The sequence below is a fragment of the Nannospalax galili genome, unplaced genomic scaffold (assembly GCF_000622305.1).
Source record: "Nannospalax galili isolate Female #2095 unplaced genomic scaffold, S.galili_v1.0 scaffold146, whole genome shotgun sequence".
In the NCBI taxonomy this organism is placed as follows: domain Eukaryota; kingdom Metazoa; phylum Chordata; class Mammalia; order Rodentia; family Spalacidae; genus Nannospalax; species Nannospalax galili.
The window spans coordinates 8,636,281-8,652,351 of record NW_008357929.1 but is presented as its reverse complement, the minus strand read 5'-3'; the positions used below and the strand labels follow the sequence as shown (position 1 = coordinate 8,652,351).

The 16,071-nt window shown below is 48.6% G+C and overlaps 3 protein-coding genes across 4 annotated transcripts; all 3 read left to right on the top strand.

Moving 5' to 3' along the window:
- Positions 1 to 702: 702 nt before the first annotated feature.
- Spem1 (spermatid maturation 1) lies at positions 703 to 3,167 on the top strand. The gene is made up of 2 exons (XM_029557625.1): positions 703 to 1,246; positions 1,433 to 3,167. The coding sequence occupies exons 1-2, from the start codon at positions 1,222 to 1,224 to the stop codon at positions 2,158 to 2,160; spliced, it is 753 nt and encodes a 250-aa protein (XP_029413485.1). The 5' UTR covers positions 703 to 1,221; the 3' UTR covers positions 2,161 to 3,167.
- Positions 3,168 to 5,575: 2,408 nt separating this feature from the next.
- Positions 5,576 to 7,351, top strand: Spem2 (SPEM family member 2). 2 transcript variants are annotated; one of them, XM_008855817.1, is made up of 3 exons: positions 5,576 to 5,713; positions 5,869 to 5,926; positions 6,060 to 7,351. In XM_008855817.1, exons 1-3 carry the CDS (start codon positions 5,576 to 5,578, stop codon positions 7,349 to 7,351), a joined length of 1,488 nt encoding a protein of 495 aa, XP_008854039.1. The 2 variants fall into 2 exon arrangements, with proteins under 2 accessions (XP_008854039.1, XP_029413406.1); XM_029557546.1 differs by having other exon boundaries at positions 5,869 to 5,935; positions 6,066 to 7,351.
- A 1,650-nt stretch (positions 7,352 to 9,001) lies between these two features.
- Positions 9,002 to 13,050, top strand: Spem3 (SPEM family member 3). The gene is made up of 5 exons (XM_029557527.1): positions 9,002 to 9,139; positions 9,405 to 9,462; positions 9,581 to 10,444; positions 10,631 to 11,518; positions 11,591 to 13,050. Exons 1-5 carry the CDS (start codon positions 9,002 to 9,004, stop codon positions 13,048 to 13,050), a joined length of 3,408 nt encoding a protein of 1,135 aa, XP_029413387.1.
- The last annotated feature ends 3,021 nt before the right edge of the window (positions 13,051 to 16,071 follow it).

Below are 16,071 nucleotides of genomic sequence, written 5' to 3'. Positions count from 1 at the left end.
AAAGTTGCCATGATAATGGGATTGGAAAGTTAAGGTCAAGACCTGGGGCCAAATAGCTGCAAACACTTGTAATCATAGCACTCGGGGCTGAGGCAGGATCTTGAGTACAAGACCAGCCTGGGATACATGTAAGACTTGATCTTTAAAAAAGCTGAGTTGGGCGCGGGGCGTGGTGGCGCACGCCTTTAATCCCAGCACTCCGGAGGCAGAGGCAGGTGGATCTGAGTTTGAGGCCAGCCTGGTCTCCATAGTGAATCCAGGCCTGCTGGGGCTACAGGGAGACCCTGTCTCAAAAAGATTCCCCCCTCCAAAAAAAAAGCTGAGTTGGAGTGACATATGCCTGTAATTTCAGACTTGTGAGGTGGAGTTCATAAGATCAGGGAATTCAAGGTCATACATAGCAAGTTAGACATAGCAAGTTAGCCCATCCTGGGCCACATAAGACCCTATTTCAAACAAAACTAAACCTGCAGAGTCCAGTGTCATTTTCGTAGAGATTAATGAGGACCAATGGGTTAGAGGGAGCCAGTGGATTCATCCAGAAGACTGGCTATAAAAGAGGTATGTGCCGGGCATGATGGCACATGCCTTTAGTCCCAGCAGAGGCAGGCGGATTTCTGTGAGTTCAAAGCCAGCCTGATCTATATAATGAGTTCCAGGCCAGCTGGGGCTACAGGAAAACCTCGTCTCAAAAAGACCAGGAAAAAAAAAAAAAAGTATGCAAGGTATATAGTTTGAGCCCTGCCTAGTCCTGGGTTTAGGCTGGAGGGTCAACTCTGGACTCAGCACTTGCAATAGCAACTTGTCACATTATGAGGGAAAGCCCCAGCATCATTGTGACCCGATCACTCTCATGACCCTGTGAGTCCAACTGGCAGGCCAGTGGATACTGGGGATAGTGGGTTTGGGGGCCTAAGGGCCCTGGTGGCCCCAGGGACCACCATGGCCATGGCTGAGCGGCCACGACATGGGTGGGCCTCGTGTCACAACCCCAGCACCAACAACTGCCAGGACATGGGAAACTCCATCCTACTGATGTTGGGTCTCATCATCTGCATTAACATTGGCATCAATATGGTGACCCTGGTCAGGGCAAGATGAGGTGGAGGGAGGGCACTGGTGGGGTGGCTGGGAGGTGGGCCTGGTGACAAGGATCTGTCTGTGGTCACTACGTCTTCCTATACCTAGCTCTGGAGTCGGCTCCGTGTCATCTTACACCGAATGTTCCATATCATTTGTGAGAAAGGTAAGAATGACTGGGGGTTGGGCATAGGAGGAGCAGAAACCAGGTATTTTATCCCACCTAGCTTTAAACTGGCTCCTTACTGTTCTCCCCTCTGATACCACAGAGGTGCAGTTTCTCTTTCAAAGCCCAACCTCCCTTCTCTGTAGAAGCTAGATTCCACCAGCCTCACCTCTCCCTAATCCACAGAAACCACTAAATTATCCTCACCTGGGAAGCAGGCCCAGCCCTTGAGGAAGCAGACCTACCCTGAAATCCATCTTCGATGCACCATGGATCCTGTGAAAATGACTGTGATGCCTCCACCCACTCATCGTTATCGCCATCGATCTTCTCCATCTCACCAGGCCCACCGCCCGGTAGCTTTGACCCATGACACTGATGACGAGAACCGCCCCCATCAGCATCCAGCAATCTGTTCCTACCACCGGGGTGGCCCTCAGGAATGGAACGGCTTCCAACCCCTTCAGGAGATCTGGGACCTCTGGACTCAGGATGCCCTGGAACCATCTCCCCAGACTATTCTTTTTCAGCCAGCGGTAGAGGGAAGGCCCCTCAAAAGAGAGATGAGGTCTGAGCACGGCCTAGAGGCCTATGTGTACACTGTAAACCCCCCACCTCCCAGCCCAGAGGCTTTGAGCCATAAAAACAATCGGGTGGAGACAGGAAGAGGTGCTGAGAGTGAGCAAGCACAGTGCCAGGCTGCTCCACCACCCTTGCTGGGTCCAGCAAATATCCCTGAAATCCCCTGGCGCTGCTCCTCCGGTGGATATGACGCCAGAGAAGTGAGACGGCGGCTTAGGGAACTGACCCGGGAGGTGGAAGCCTTATCCCACTGTTACCCCTTGGTCTCTGGATCCAGCACTGCTGAGGGGACAGGCAAGGACTGGGTCTATCGTCCCCTGAAGGGGAGATGACTAGGAAAAAAAATAAAAAAGAGAGGCGGTGGTTGTGGTGGTCTTGGGGGACGGGTACTCACAGATCCCAGAATTCCTGGTTACTAAGAGAATGATCTCTCTATCAACAGGACCTAGAGAGTTCTGGGGACCCTTGTCAACCTCTTGCCTTCACAGGCCCTGTTCTGAGCCCTTTCCCAGGCCTTTCTTGGTTCCAAGTTTTCTGACTGCCTCTATCCTGTTTTCTTTAGCACCCAGAAAAGTCACCGAATCTAGTCAGATCCCCAAGCAGTCCTACACTAGAGGAGAGACTGCAGTATCATGGTTCTAGCTTCTCAGAGGTCTCAGGAGCCCCTGTTTGGCTATAAACCCAGGGTAAGCATTGTTCCCTCTGATGCTCTGGTGTCCTTCCATTTCTTTGGTAGCAATGGTTGAGCAGAACCTGAAGTTCCCACAAACCCTCGAGTATAGACTTAGAGCAGGAGATAGAGACACTGTCAAGAGGTGCCTCACCATAATGTCTCAGCCCTCTGTGATTTCACTCCTCTTCATGTCACAAATGAGAGACTGAAGCTCGGGCCAGATGACTTGCTTCTGGTGATAAATACCAAGGACAAGTTCATGGCCTTAAGACACTTTATCTCCCTGGTCCTGCTGGTGGATAAATTCCCACTGTCAAATGAGTCAGCTCAGCCTTCCTGCCTCAGTTTACCATGTGACATTTTCAGACTATTCCATCCAATGATAGCAGAGAAATTGAACCCCTGACCTGCTACCAGATGGTTGAGGTCCTCATATGCATGTGTACACACACTCTTGGGACCAAGGAGCCATATGAGTGAGCCCAGGCTGAAGGAACTGGACCTCACCTTCCATACAAGATTTCTGGATTGTGTGCATACTTTCTGTGAATCACCCTATTTCTCTGTTCATTTACATTCAACTAGAGTTATTGAAGTTGATTGATAGCACATGCCTATAATCCCAACATGAGTATTCAGGAGGCTGAGGCAGGGGTTTCATGCAAATTCAAGGCCAGCCACATTTACCTACCCAGTTCTAGGTCAGTCAGGGCTCCAATAGCAAGACCCTGTCTCAGCAAAATAAAAAACACCCTCAAACAAAAAGAAGTTATTGTTCATTTTAAGTTAATTATATTCCATAGGGACATACTGAACATGTACTGTGTGTTTGGAGATAGTGGGAAATACTAGCCTTTCAACTTCATTTCCACTATGTAGTTTATGGTGTAAGACATGAGTTTTTGGCAGGTGGAAGTAGGAGGATCAAGAAGTTCAAGGTCATCCTTGGCTACATAGTGAGTTCAAGGGCATCTTGGGTTACCTCAAACCCTGTCTCAAAAACAAGAAGGCTAGGTGTGATGGTGCATGACTTTAGCCCCAGTACTTGGGAGGCAGAGGCAGAGGCAGGTGAATCTCTGTGAGTTCCAGGCCAGCCAAGACTACAAAGTGAGACCCTGTCTCAACAACAAAATGACTTGCTAGCAGGGTGTTGTTGCCACATGCCTATAATCTCAGCACTCAGGAGGCAGAGGCAGGAGGTTTGCCACAGTTCAAGATCAGTCTAGTCTACATAGTGGGTTCTAGGTCAGTGAAGACTACATAGCAAGACATGCCCTCTTTAAAACGATTTATTTTTATTACTTTTTAATTAGTGTATATGTGTGGGGTTATGTGCATGAGTGCAGGTGCTTGTGGAATCCAGAAGAGGACGTCAGATCCTCTGGAGCTAGAATGGTAGTGAGCTTCCCATCATGGGTGCTCAGAACTGAATTCAGATCCTCTGCAAAGAGCAGTATGTACTCTTAACTGCTGAGCCAATTCTATCTTGTCATGAAAGACCAAAACAAACCAGCCAACCAACCAACCAACCAAACAAACACAACTTGCAGTCAGAGTGCTACTTTCATAAACTCCAGTGATAAACCCAGTTTATATGACATATTTTATCATGTAAACAATTCCATCTATTTTATGCTTTAACTTTGTGTTGGTTTATTTTTTTCCCAATGCTAAGTAAATGTGATTGGCAAGCACAAGTGTGTGTGTGGGTGTGTGTGTGTTGTTGTTGTTGTTGTTGTTGTTTTATTGAGATGGCATCACAGCCCAGGTTGACCTAGAACTAGAGCTCTTCTTGCCTCAACCTCTCCAGTGCTAGGATTGCAAACCTGTTGCCAACATGCTGAGCTAAGGTGGCAGTTACTGTTTATTCAACTTGAAGTTTTTTCAACTCTCAATGGGAGAACAGTTGGTTTGGAAGGAGACCATAGTTGAGATTGGTGGGTGGAAATGTGTATGATGCTAAAGCAAAAGTGTTAGGCTCAGGAACCGCAAACACCTGCCAGAAAGGGCTGGGCAGGGTTGGGTGCTAGAGGGATTATGACAGGAAAATGAGGATAGAGGAGAATTTGTACTGTAAGGTGATCTGTCATCACTCTAGATGTTGGCCTCAAAGTAGGCATGGAATAGGACACACAAACAGGCCACATATAATGCCATACTATCTCAAAAGACCAATGAAATGTAGGAAATCCTTTATGAATATTCTGACCCTGTGAAGGTTGTCTCACAATTGTAGCTCCCATACTTTCAGATCAGGAAGCAGGTGTGGGGTTAAGCACAGAGACAGAGGTATAGACTGAACTCAAGTTCTATCAAATGGAAGCCAAGGATATAGACAGTCATGTAAAGGGGTCAGTATGCGGGGGTCTCTCCCTCTCTTCGCAGGTTGTTGGCCACTGGTCCACGAGGGCAGGGGGAGCTTAAGCGGCAAACGGAGTCAGGACGGCCAGTGAGCACTGATGGAAGAAAGCCCTTGCGGGGAGGCTTGTTCCATGGCGCAGTGAAACAGCAGTGATACAGCTCCAGACTCAGTGAAACAGCTCCGCTTATTCAGTGGGAGAACTAGAGAAATTATAGTGTGGAGGCAGTAGCCAAAGCCTCAGCTGATAGGTGCTCATAGTATGCTTTATTTACATGTGGCAGTGGGCTCCTATCATCCGACTATCAGGCAATGCCTGATTATCATATAGGAAAAACCTGGGGGTAGTTTTTACTCCAGGTAACTATGCCAAAGGTCATGTTCCAAATAAGGTCAGGCATCCATGCTTGGTGGCACTTTCCAGGTAAGCCAGGAAGAGAGCAGGAGGCCCCCTGCTGAAAAGGGGAGTCCTTCCATTTGGCGCCGAGCGCCTTAGGGCTATCCAGACATGGAGAACTACAACCCTAACAGCAGGGTTTCCCAACATCAGTATATTGGCTAAAAGAGCTTCACCTCTCCTTTGTGACTCTAACTTGCCTCATTATGACCTGGCTCCCTCTCTCAGCCACTAAGTATCTCCAGGTACTGGCCATGAGTACAGTGTGGGTCAGGCCTGGTGGGGGGGTGGCCCAGGTGGCCTTAGGACCCCCCCACCATGGAAAACCAGCTATGGCAGGACACACTGGGGTGCTGCGATCAATACCAAGAAAGCCCCCAGGGTGCCGAGGACATCTTATTCCTGCTGCTGGGCCTCATCATTCTTGTCAACATCAGCATCAACATGGCAACCTTGGTCAGTGATGATTGTGGACCACCCACAGGGTTGAAAAGGGTTGAGTAGAGAAGCCAGTTACAGCTTGCTTCACCTGCAAGAGTGGGCTGGGGTTGTTGGGCGTGGTGATTGTGGTGGAAAGCTGGTCTTCACTCCCATTTCCCCACCACCCCCAGATGTGGCAGGGGCTCCAGAATGCCTTAGACAAGACGATCTATTGGATGAATCAGAAAAGTAAGTATGGCAGCTAGGCAATAGGGCCCCACCACCAGTCACTACCATGACCCTAGAAAGTCAGGCCCCAGTACTCTCAACCCTGAACTCTTCTGGCAATTGTCCTGATTTCATGGATTCTTGCCTCTAACAGATGAAGTCCAGGCTACAGAATGTCCTCCCAAAGGTCCCCCAGCCAAGGCCCAGGACATCCACATCCACTGCATCCTGGATCCTGTACAGGTGAAGATGGCACAACCCACATGCTCTTCCTCTTCCTCCTACCACTATCTCCATAAACGGTGTAGGTGTAGCTGCAGCCGCAGCCACAGGCCCAGGCACAGATGCTACAGCAACTGCCACCAATGTGGCCACCACAGCTACCAGCAGAGACCATGGAACAGACAATTCTCGCATGGATACTCACGCTTTCTAAAACAGCCTCGAAGCCACAAGATGTCACAGCTGTGGCCGGTGCCCTTTTTTGACATGAAAGACCGGGATTCCTTTCTGGAGGATGACCAGTCCTGTCCTCATCCCAAGTACCCTCATGGGGGCTGGGGTGGTTTCTATAAGCCTATGGGTCTGGCCTCCAATATGGGGCTATGGGGTCGTCAGGGTGGAATCCTGGCCAGCCTCCCATTACCCTCTCTCTACCTGTCACCAGAGCTGCGCCGCTTACCCAAGCGGGTAGAAGCCAAGTCAGAGCTAAGGCTAAAGTCCTTTGGTCCCCATTATTCACAGTCCCGGATTTGGGGTAATATGGAAGCTGAGCAGTGGGCCTCATCACCATCTCCTCCCCGAAGGCTGCTTCCTAACCCCTCCTGGGTCACTGTGGGGTATAGCCCTTTCTCTTCAGGGGGCCACATGCCATACGATGCCTGGGATCAGTGGCAGCGTGTGAAGGGCTCAGAGCCATCACCTGCTTTTGTATCCAGGAATCTCAGGACAGAGGCCCAATGCTACCGGGAGCACAACTCCCCACAGTCCCACCGACAGAACCTCCCTAGCTATACTCACAGCCAACCCAATTACAGCCCACCCCAATCCGTGGGCTACAGCTCCCCAGAATCTCATGAGGTGCGCAGACGTGCAGCTGACTGGACTGAGGTTCTACCCTCTAGGCATCCTCTGACCACCACTACCTCTCTCAAAGCATTGGGTGAGGCTTCATATCAACAGGCCCCAGCTGCCAGCTCAGGCTTGCTCCCTCACTCCTCCCAGCCCTTGCCTGAAGTCCAGGTTGTTGATTCCGCCCCACCTCCAACAACCTTTGTTCCACTCAGCCGGAATCCAGGTGGTAATGCCAACTACCAGGTGTATGACAGCCTGGAGCTAAAGCGGCAGGTGCAAGAAAGCAGAGGGCGAGCCAGCTCACTACCACCACCTTCCACCTCAGCCTCCAGGCCCTCTCTGCATAGAAGCCGGACAGGGAAACTTAACTGACCAGCATGAATGTGGGCAGTGGAGGAGGGCAACAAAAAAGAGGAATAAAGAGAAACAGAGTTCAGGATACCTTGTCATGGTCTGTGGTTTGGAAGCACCCCTCCTTTGGTCAGCCTGGGGCTCTGCCCTTCGATTCCTGAAATGAGAAAACAGTCTCCTCTTGCTTAGGGCCATGCCAGTAGGCGCTTTCTGATTCTGTATAGTACAGTATGGTCTTACAGCTGCAGACTGAAAACCACAGTTCTCTGACCACCTACCCTGTCTCTATTCTTCCTGTTTCCAAAGGGGTTCAGAGACTCAGCCTTGCTCAAGAAACCAAGGTCAGGGGTTGGAATGGTGGCTCAGAAATTAAGAGCACTTGCTGTTCTTTCAGAGGAACAGCAAGTTTGGTTCTTAGCACCCACATCAGAAAACTCACAGCTGCCTGTAACTCCAGTTCCAAGGGATCCAACACTCCTGGCTTCCAAAGGCATTCACATACATATGTACATATAAATGCATATATAAAAATAAATCTTAAAAATAAAGAGCCAGGGGGCTGGAGAGATGGCTCAGCGGTTAAGAACACTGGTTGTTCTTGCAGAAGACCTGGGTTCGAATCCCAGCACCCACATGGCAGCTAACATGGCAGCTGTCTGTGACTCCAGTCCCAGGGGATCCAACAGCCTCTTCTGACCTCCAAGGGCATTGCACGACATGGGTGCACTCACCTACATGCAGGCAGTGCACAAATACACATTAAAAAAAAAGTTTAAGCCGAGTGTGGTAGCACACACCTTTAATCCCAGCACTTGGGAGGCAGAGGTAGGCGGATCTCTGTGCGTTCAAGGCCAGCCTGGTCCACATAGTGAGTTCCAGGACAGCTGGGGCTACAGGGAGACCCTGTCTCAAAAAGACCAAAAAAAAAAAAAAAAAGTTTAAAAAAAAAAATAGCCAGGCATGGTGGTGCATACCTTTAATCCTTTAACCCACAAAGGTGGATCTCTATGAGATCAAGGTCAGCCTGGTCTACAAGGTGAGTTCCTAGCTCTAGGCCAGCTGTCTCAAAACAAACAGAAAGAAAGAAAGAAAGGGAGGGAGGGAGGGAGGGAGAGAGGGAGGAAGGAGAGAGAGAGAGACAGAGAGAGAGAGAAAGAAAAGGAAAAGAAGGAAAGAAGGAAGGAAGGAAGGAAGGAAGAAAGAAAGAAAGAAAGAAAGAAAGAAAGAAAGAAAGAAAGAAAGAAAGAAAAATTGGCCAGAAAAAGGCAGATAAAGGCAGATAAAGGCTTGAGGGCAGAAGACCAAGGCTCTAGATTCCAGCCAAAGCTAAGGCCAAGGTCTTCCCAGTCTTAGGAATTCTCAAGGGGTACAAGATTCCAGATTTTCAACCAAAACTATAGGAACGCTGGCATGAGGAGTTGTTTCAGCTAGACAATCAGAGCACATGAAGGAACAGCTGAGAAAAGGGAGGAGTGCTTGCCTACAGGCTTAGGTTACTCAGGCCTGGTCACCAAGGAACTCCATCCTGGACCCTCTTCCTCCATCCCCATTGTGATCTCAATCACCTGCCCCATTATGACCCAGTCCTCCTCCCCTCCCCCATCAGAGGAGTCTGTTTCCTAGTGAGTATCTGGGGGCCATGGGGCCCAGGTAGTCCTGGAACCCCAGGACATGGGTGAACAAATCTACCATGGAGCCCAAACATGCTCTGGTACCAATCCCAGGAGATGCCAGGACTTAGGAGACTCAATTCTTCTGATTCTGGGCAGTTTCATCTTGCTCAACGTGGGGATCAATGTGGTGATTCTGGTCAGGACATGGTCTGGGCAGCAGGGTAGAGGGTGCTCTGGGTTTTGTTTTTTTGTTTGGAGACAGAGTCTCACTATGAAGTTCAGGCTGACTTCAAACTTAAGATCCTTCTGCCTCAGCCTCCTGAGTGCTGTTGATTACAGGCATGCTCCATCATGCTCAGCCTGAGCTCCTGGGACTGAAGTGGGAGGGAGGCTGGGATATGGCCAAACAAAGATTGCACTTCTGGGCTCACTTCTTCTGGACTCTCTTCTGCTTCCCTCAGCTCTGGAGGCACCTGAAGAACTCCTTGCGGATTCTTTTCCATCATTTTTTCCCCAAAGGTGAGTGGGCTTCTGCATGGTGGTCTGGGATTGGCTTGTCCCCTTTTCTCCCAGTCCCCATTCCCAGCAACCCCAGTATCTTGGGACCCCATCCTATCCCATTCTCCTTTCCCTGCAGACAAGCAACCCATTGGTCTAAACAGCCGACCTATGTGTGTACGAGGCACCATAGATCCCAGGAACCTGTACTCAAGAATCTCTTCCCACTTCAATCGTAGCCCCAGCTTCATACTTGGGCATGTTAACCACCTTGACTCTTGGATACCAGACACAAATAATGAGAATGCTTCTAGGTGCTGCTGGATGCCACCCCAATGTAGACATGCCAGAGCTCCCACAGAGGCTCCATGGGAATTATGGAAGGAGGGGATAATGGGAGCTGGGGAGGCCCCTCAGGCCACAGCCATGAAGATTCAGGCCCCTTTGTTTTCCAAGCCAGAGATTTCTCCCCAGTTCCTGAAGATAAACAAGCTGGATATAGTTGCACCTTCTTTACCACAAGAGACCAAGACTAAGGCCTCAGATGATAATCCAGTCCATACCCTGGCCCATACCCATGAGCACCTCATCACTAAGTCCCAGACCTATACCTCAGAGCACACTTCCTTCCAGGCACAGGGGCTTGAGCATACCTCGACCCATACTCCACCAAACCTTATCTCTGACTCTACCCCAACCCATGATAAAGCCCCCACCCTGGCCCCCACTTTACCCCCTATCCCATCCCATAGCCAAGCCCCCACCCCACACTATGCCCCAGCCCAGACCCTAGACCATAGTCAAACCCATGGCTTGGCTCAAGCCAAGCCCTACACCCCAGTTCCCATCCAAGTCCAGGTTCTTGCCCCTACCCCAGCCCAGGGTTCAGCTTGTAGCTCTGAGAACAACCACTCTCAGGCTCACAGTCCTGAGCAAACCTCAGTCCATACCCTACCTCAGCCTCCAAACCAGCCTCCTGATTATGCTTCCTCCAAATCTAAAGGTCATGACCCAGTCCAAACCCCAGCCCATACCTGGACCCACTCCCAAGTTGTCTCTGAGCAAATATCATCCCAAACCAACAAAAACCCAAACCAAACCCCAGTCCAGTCTCTATTTCATTTCTGTGCTCAAACCCAAGCCCCTGGCCCCACTTCTGCTCCAGCCCCTCACACAACTTTTGTTCCAGCCACTTCTATCCCTGCTCCAGTCTGTACCCCAACCCCTGCCCAAGAACTGTCTATGACCATGACTGCTACTCCAGCCCCTGCCCAAGTCCTCACCACCGCCCCTATCCCTATCCTGTCTCCTCCTATTCCTTCTACGCTGGCTGCCTTTGGTTCTAGCTTCCCTACTGGCCACGTAATCTCTGACACCCACAAGGTAAAGAAGAAGGTCTTCCTTAAGACCAGTGCCCAGAGCTGTAGGAATTACAGAAAGGACTTGAATAACCCCTCCTGGACCCAAGAGGGGCAGGGCCTGGGAAATTCTGGTACCTCTGAGCAGACATCAAAACAACATAGTGGGGACAGTGCTGAGTCTTCTTCAGGATCTATACTGGGCTACCTGGAGCTGGGGAACATGGAATGGAAGATCTCAGATAGTGTGAAAGACATATTCTCCCAGCCCAAGACGTTCCCTTACTGCAGCTTCCATCCCTGCTGTTCTGAGAGGAAGAACACAGAATCTCAGGCTCCAGTTTACCCCAAGTTCCTGATCTACACCCAGGATACTACACCTTCTAAACCTTGCTTACATTCTCCAAGCAGTTCTCAGAATACACAGTCCACCAGTGCTGCTCCATGTACTCTTTCTCTGCCGCTTGTTTCTCCCAGAACCTTTGTTCTTCCTCAATCTAACCATCAGAAGCCCTTCAACTTACTACAAACCCCTACCTTTCTCCCAACCTCCAAGTTTCCTCAGACTGTCTCCCCCTCCCATTTCTTTATCCATTCTCCATTCTCCACCATTTCTCAACCCTTGATTCAACCCCAAAAGAGTCAAGACCTTACACAAGACCTTGACCATCAAAGGACTTCATCTCCTGCCAAAGATTCCAGAGTTTCCAGGAACCCAAGCCTTATCCGAGATACGGGACTCCACAAGAAACCAGGCCTTACCCAAGATCCAGGCCTCCACAAGAACCCAGGTCTTACCCCAGCTCCAGGCTTCCACAAGAACCCAGGCCTTACCCAAAATCCAGGTCTCCACAAGAACCAGGGCCTTACCCCAAATCCAGGCCTCCACAAGAACCCATGCTTTCCAGGACTTACTCAAGATTCTTACTGCTGCACGAATCCAAATCCTTCCCAAAACTCTTGCCTTCACAAGAATCCAGGCATTACTCAAGATTCTGCCCTAAGGAGTTCAGTTGCTATTCAAGATGCTGGTATTCTTAGTTTTACCCAACCTTGCCCTCACAAGAACATGCTAAGTACTCAAACTCCTGACCAAGGCAGTTTGGGCTTTATACAAGACTCTGGCATCTATAGGAATGTTAAATTAAACCAAGACACCATAGTTTACAAAGATCAAGATCTCTCCCCAACCTGTGACCAAAAGAGGCCAGCCCCTTCTCAAGATCCTGGAGGTAACAACAGCACTGGAAATGTACAAGATCCAGAAGCTTGTAGGAGTTCAGGCCTTACCCAAGACTCTAGACCACAGGAGAGCCAGTGCCATAGCCAAAACACTGAAGTCAACAAGACCTCAGAGCTTCCCAGGGGATCTGGTCTCCATAAGAGCCCAGGCTTTTTCCAAGCCTCTTGTTGTCATAAGAACTCAGGTCTCATGAAAGACTCAGGAGACAGCAAGAATCTAGGCCTTATTCAAGATTCTGAAATCTATAGAGTCCCAGATCTTACCCAAGAGTCTAACGCCAAGAGTCCTACCCTTACTCATGCCACAGAATTTCAAAAAAGATTGAATGTTACCCAAAATGTTGGCATTTGCAGGAGTTCAGAACATACCCAAGACCCTAACCTTCACAAATGCCCAGGAATTAATCAAGATTCTGGGCCCCATCAGAGCCCAGAACTTGCCCAAGGCTCTGGCTTCCCCAAGACTCCAAACCTCGCCCAGCAAGTTGATTTCCAGAAGGATTCATGCCTTATCCCAGATCCTGGCATCAAAAAGAACCCAGGTCTTCTTACAGCTACCGGTACTGCCCAAGTCTTGGGTCCACTTCAAAAACTAAAGCTGGCATCTTCCCCAGTGAAGTCCTCTGCATGTAAGATGGCTACTCAGAAGGAGGAGGCAGTGCAGCATGTGCCTTGGACTTCTGTCCCCAACCATCAAAATGCTTACCTTCCCAATGCCCGAGTGCTCTCCACTGACCTACAGAATTTCTCAGAGGTACCTGTACTAGTTGAACTACAGCCATCTTGCCGGCGGTTAGGCAGCAAAGACTGGGTGTGTCACCCTGTAGATACAGTTTCACCCTGCCAGAACTATCAACAGAAGTCTATGCCTCCCAAGATTACCCGGTGGTCCCATTGCCCTGGACCAGGCAGCACCAGAACAGGTCATGTGATCTCTGATTCCCGCCAGAAAACATTGGTACTAGGCAGGGACAAGTGTGAAGCTCTGTCTCCCAGGCGTCCTCATTAAGAGGCACCCAGTAACTCAGGGGAGACCCTCAAAGAATGGGGCTATCAGAATGTAATGAGAACCTTGGAAAAAGACGGGGAAAATATGCATCAGGAATAAAGAAGCAAGAGAAGTGTTCTGTGATTGTTTGAGGATATGTATCCCAGCCCCATCCCTGATGTTGACCATCCTCAGCTCAAAGACAGGAACAATTAATACCATGTCCCTGTTCTTCCATAGCTCCATAGACAAGTCCATTATCTTCCAGACTCTAGAACTGTATTTCAAAAAATATAGTATCCACTAGCCAAATGTGATTATAGAATATGAATTAAAACTTAAAATTCTCGCCAGAAGTGGTGGTGCACACCTTTAGTCCCAGCAACTTGGGAGGCAGAGGCAGGTGGATCTCTGTGAGTTCAAGACCAGCCTAGTCTACAAAGTAAGTTCAAGGCCAGCTTGTGCTACAGGGAGACCCTGTCTCAAAAAAGGACCGAAAAAAAAAACAACTTAAAATTCTTACCAATTGTTGTGTTGCACACCTGTAATCCTAGCATTTGGCAGGTGGAGGCAAAAGGAGCAGGATCCTCAGCTATCTGATGAATTCAAGTCTAGCATGAACTACTTGAGATCCAGTCTCAAAATGAAATTTAAAAAAATCCTGAGCTGGGTATGGTAGTGCACACCTGAAAGACCAAAATTCAGGAGGCTGAGTCAGAATGATTTTCATCCTGAAGTCAAGACTGCGTAGTAAGAGTCTGTTTCAAAAGACAAAATGAATTTAAATTCTGTCCTTTTGTTTCATTACATTTTCAAGTTCTCAACTACCATGTGTAGCTAGTGGATATATTGGGCAGCATAGATTCAGGACATTTTGATCACAGAAGCTTTTTGGTTTTTGAGACTGGGTCTTGCTATATAGCCCAAGCTAGCTATGAACTCATTCTATAGCCTGCACTGAACTTGAACTTGCAATTCTGCAGTCTCAGCTTCTTGAGTGCTGAGATTGTAGGGTTGCACCACCACCATACCTGGCTTTTTTATGGAAGGAGGGAGTTCTGTTTTTTTTTTTTTTTTTCTTTTTGAGACATGGTCTCACTATGTAGCACAGGCTGGCTTCAAATCTGAGGTATTCCTCTCCTGCTTCAGCTTCCTGAGTATTGGGATTACTGGTATGAGCCACTACACCTGATATAGTACAGGTAATTCTATTCTCCAAAGACTGAGTGTGGTGGTACACACTTGTAATCTCCAGAACTTGGGAAACAGAAGCAGGAGAATCAGGGTCACAGTCAACCTCAACTACACAGTGAGCTCAAGGCCAACCTGACTTACACCAGACTCTGTCTCAAAAAAGGGGGCGGGGAGGGGGCAATATGGCTCAGGGAGTAAAGGCACTTGCACCAAGCCTGACAACATGAGTTCAGTTCTCAGGACCCACATGGTAGAAGGAGAGAATCAACTCTTCAAGTTGTCCTTTCAGTTCCACATGCAAGTTGTGGCATAGGTACATGAACACACACACATACACTCTAAATTAAAAAAAAAAAAAAGGGGAATTCCCCCAGATGGCTGAGTGGGTAAAAATATATGCTGCCAAGCCTGATGACCTGAGTTTGATCCCTGGGGCCCATATGGTGGAAGGAAAGGACTGGCTCCCACAAGTTGTCCTCTGACCTCCATGCATGTGGCATGGAATATGTTCCTACACACACACACACACACACACACACACACACACAGACAAAAATAAATGGTTTTTATTTTTTGGTCTTTTTGAGACATGGTTTCCCTGTAGTCCCAACTGGCCTGGAGCTCACTATGTAAACCAGGCTGGCCTTGAACTCACAGAGATCTGCCTGCCCCTGCCTCTCCAGTGCTGGGATTAAAGGTGTGTGCCACCACATCCAGGCAACATAAATAAATGTAATAAAAAAATTACAAATAAAGTTCTATTTTGTTGGAGAACAATGCTTTAGTTTAAAACATTTTATTTATGTTTGCTTTTTTATTTTGTGTGTATGAGTGTATTACCTGCATGTATGTAAGTATATCCATGTCATGCAATGCCCATGGAGGTCAGAAGAGTGTCCAATTCCTCTGGCTGCCATGTGGGAGCTGGGAATCAAACCCGAGTCTTCTGCAAGAGCAGTCAGTGCTCTTAGCTGCTGAGCCATCTCTCCAGCCCCTAAATGCTTTAGTTAGTTTAAAGAACTTTCATTTTTCTTGTCATCCATCTCCAAGAGAAACTTGTTGGATTTTACTGTGGTTCAGAAGCTACTCTGAGGAGGAGAGATGTTGGGATGCCCTATGCCTGGTTGCCCCAAACTGTGAGAAAAAAAAAAAAACCAATCTTTAGTTCTCCTGATCTGGTCTCTTGGATCACATTCAGATTATATAGAGCTATCTATATTCTCAGTTCTCAGCTGTTTAAGGTGCTCTCAGTTCCCCCCTGTGGCTGAAGGGGAAGGGTACCTTTATCAGGGACTTGAAACCCCGTAGGCCTGGGCTTCACAAATGAGCTCTGGTTTCAGGAGTTCCTTTACAGATTCCCCCACTCACATTTTTGAGTCAGTGTCTCACTCTAGGCCAGGCTGACCTGGAACTCACTCTGTAGTCCAGGCTGGCCTCAAACTGATGATGATCTTTCCTACCTCAGCTGCCCAAATGCTGGGATTCTAAGCTTGATTCACCACACCTGTCACAACCCTCTAATATTTATTTTTACATTTTTTTGAGACAGGGTGTCCCTGTAGTTCCAGCTAGCCTGGAACTCACTATGTAGACTAGGCTGGCCTTGAACTCACAGAGATCTGCCTGCCTCTGCCTCCCGAGTGCTGGGATTAAAGGCATGCATTGCCATACCTGTCTACCCCTCTAATTTTTCAAGATGTCCCCAATTAATTTTTTAACCCAAGAATTTAGGCCTTTTCTACTCTGGAAAGATCAAAGGCCCAGTGATGGATGGTCTGGTCTGAGCCTACTGCTAGTTTACTATGTTTCTGTGCCAATATCCCAGCTCCTTGTCCCACCCTGTGTTTG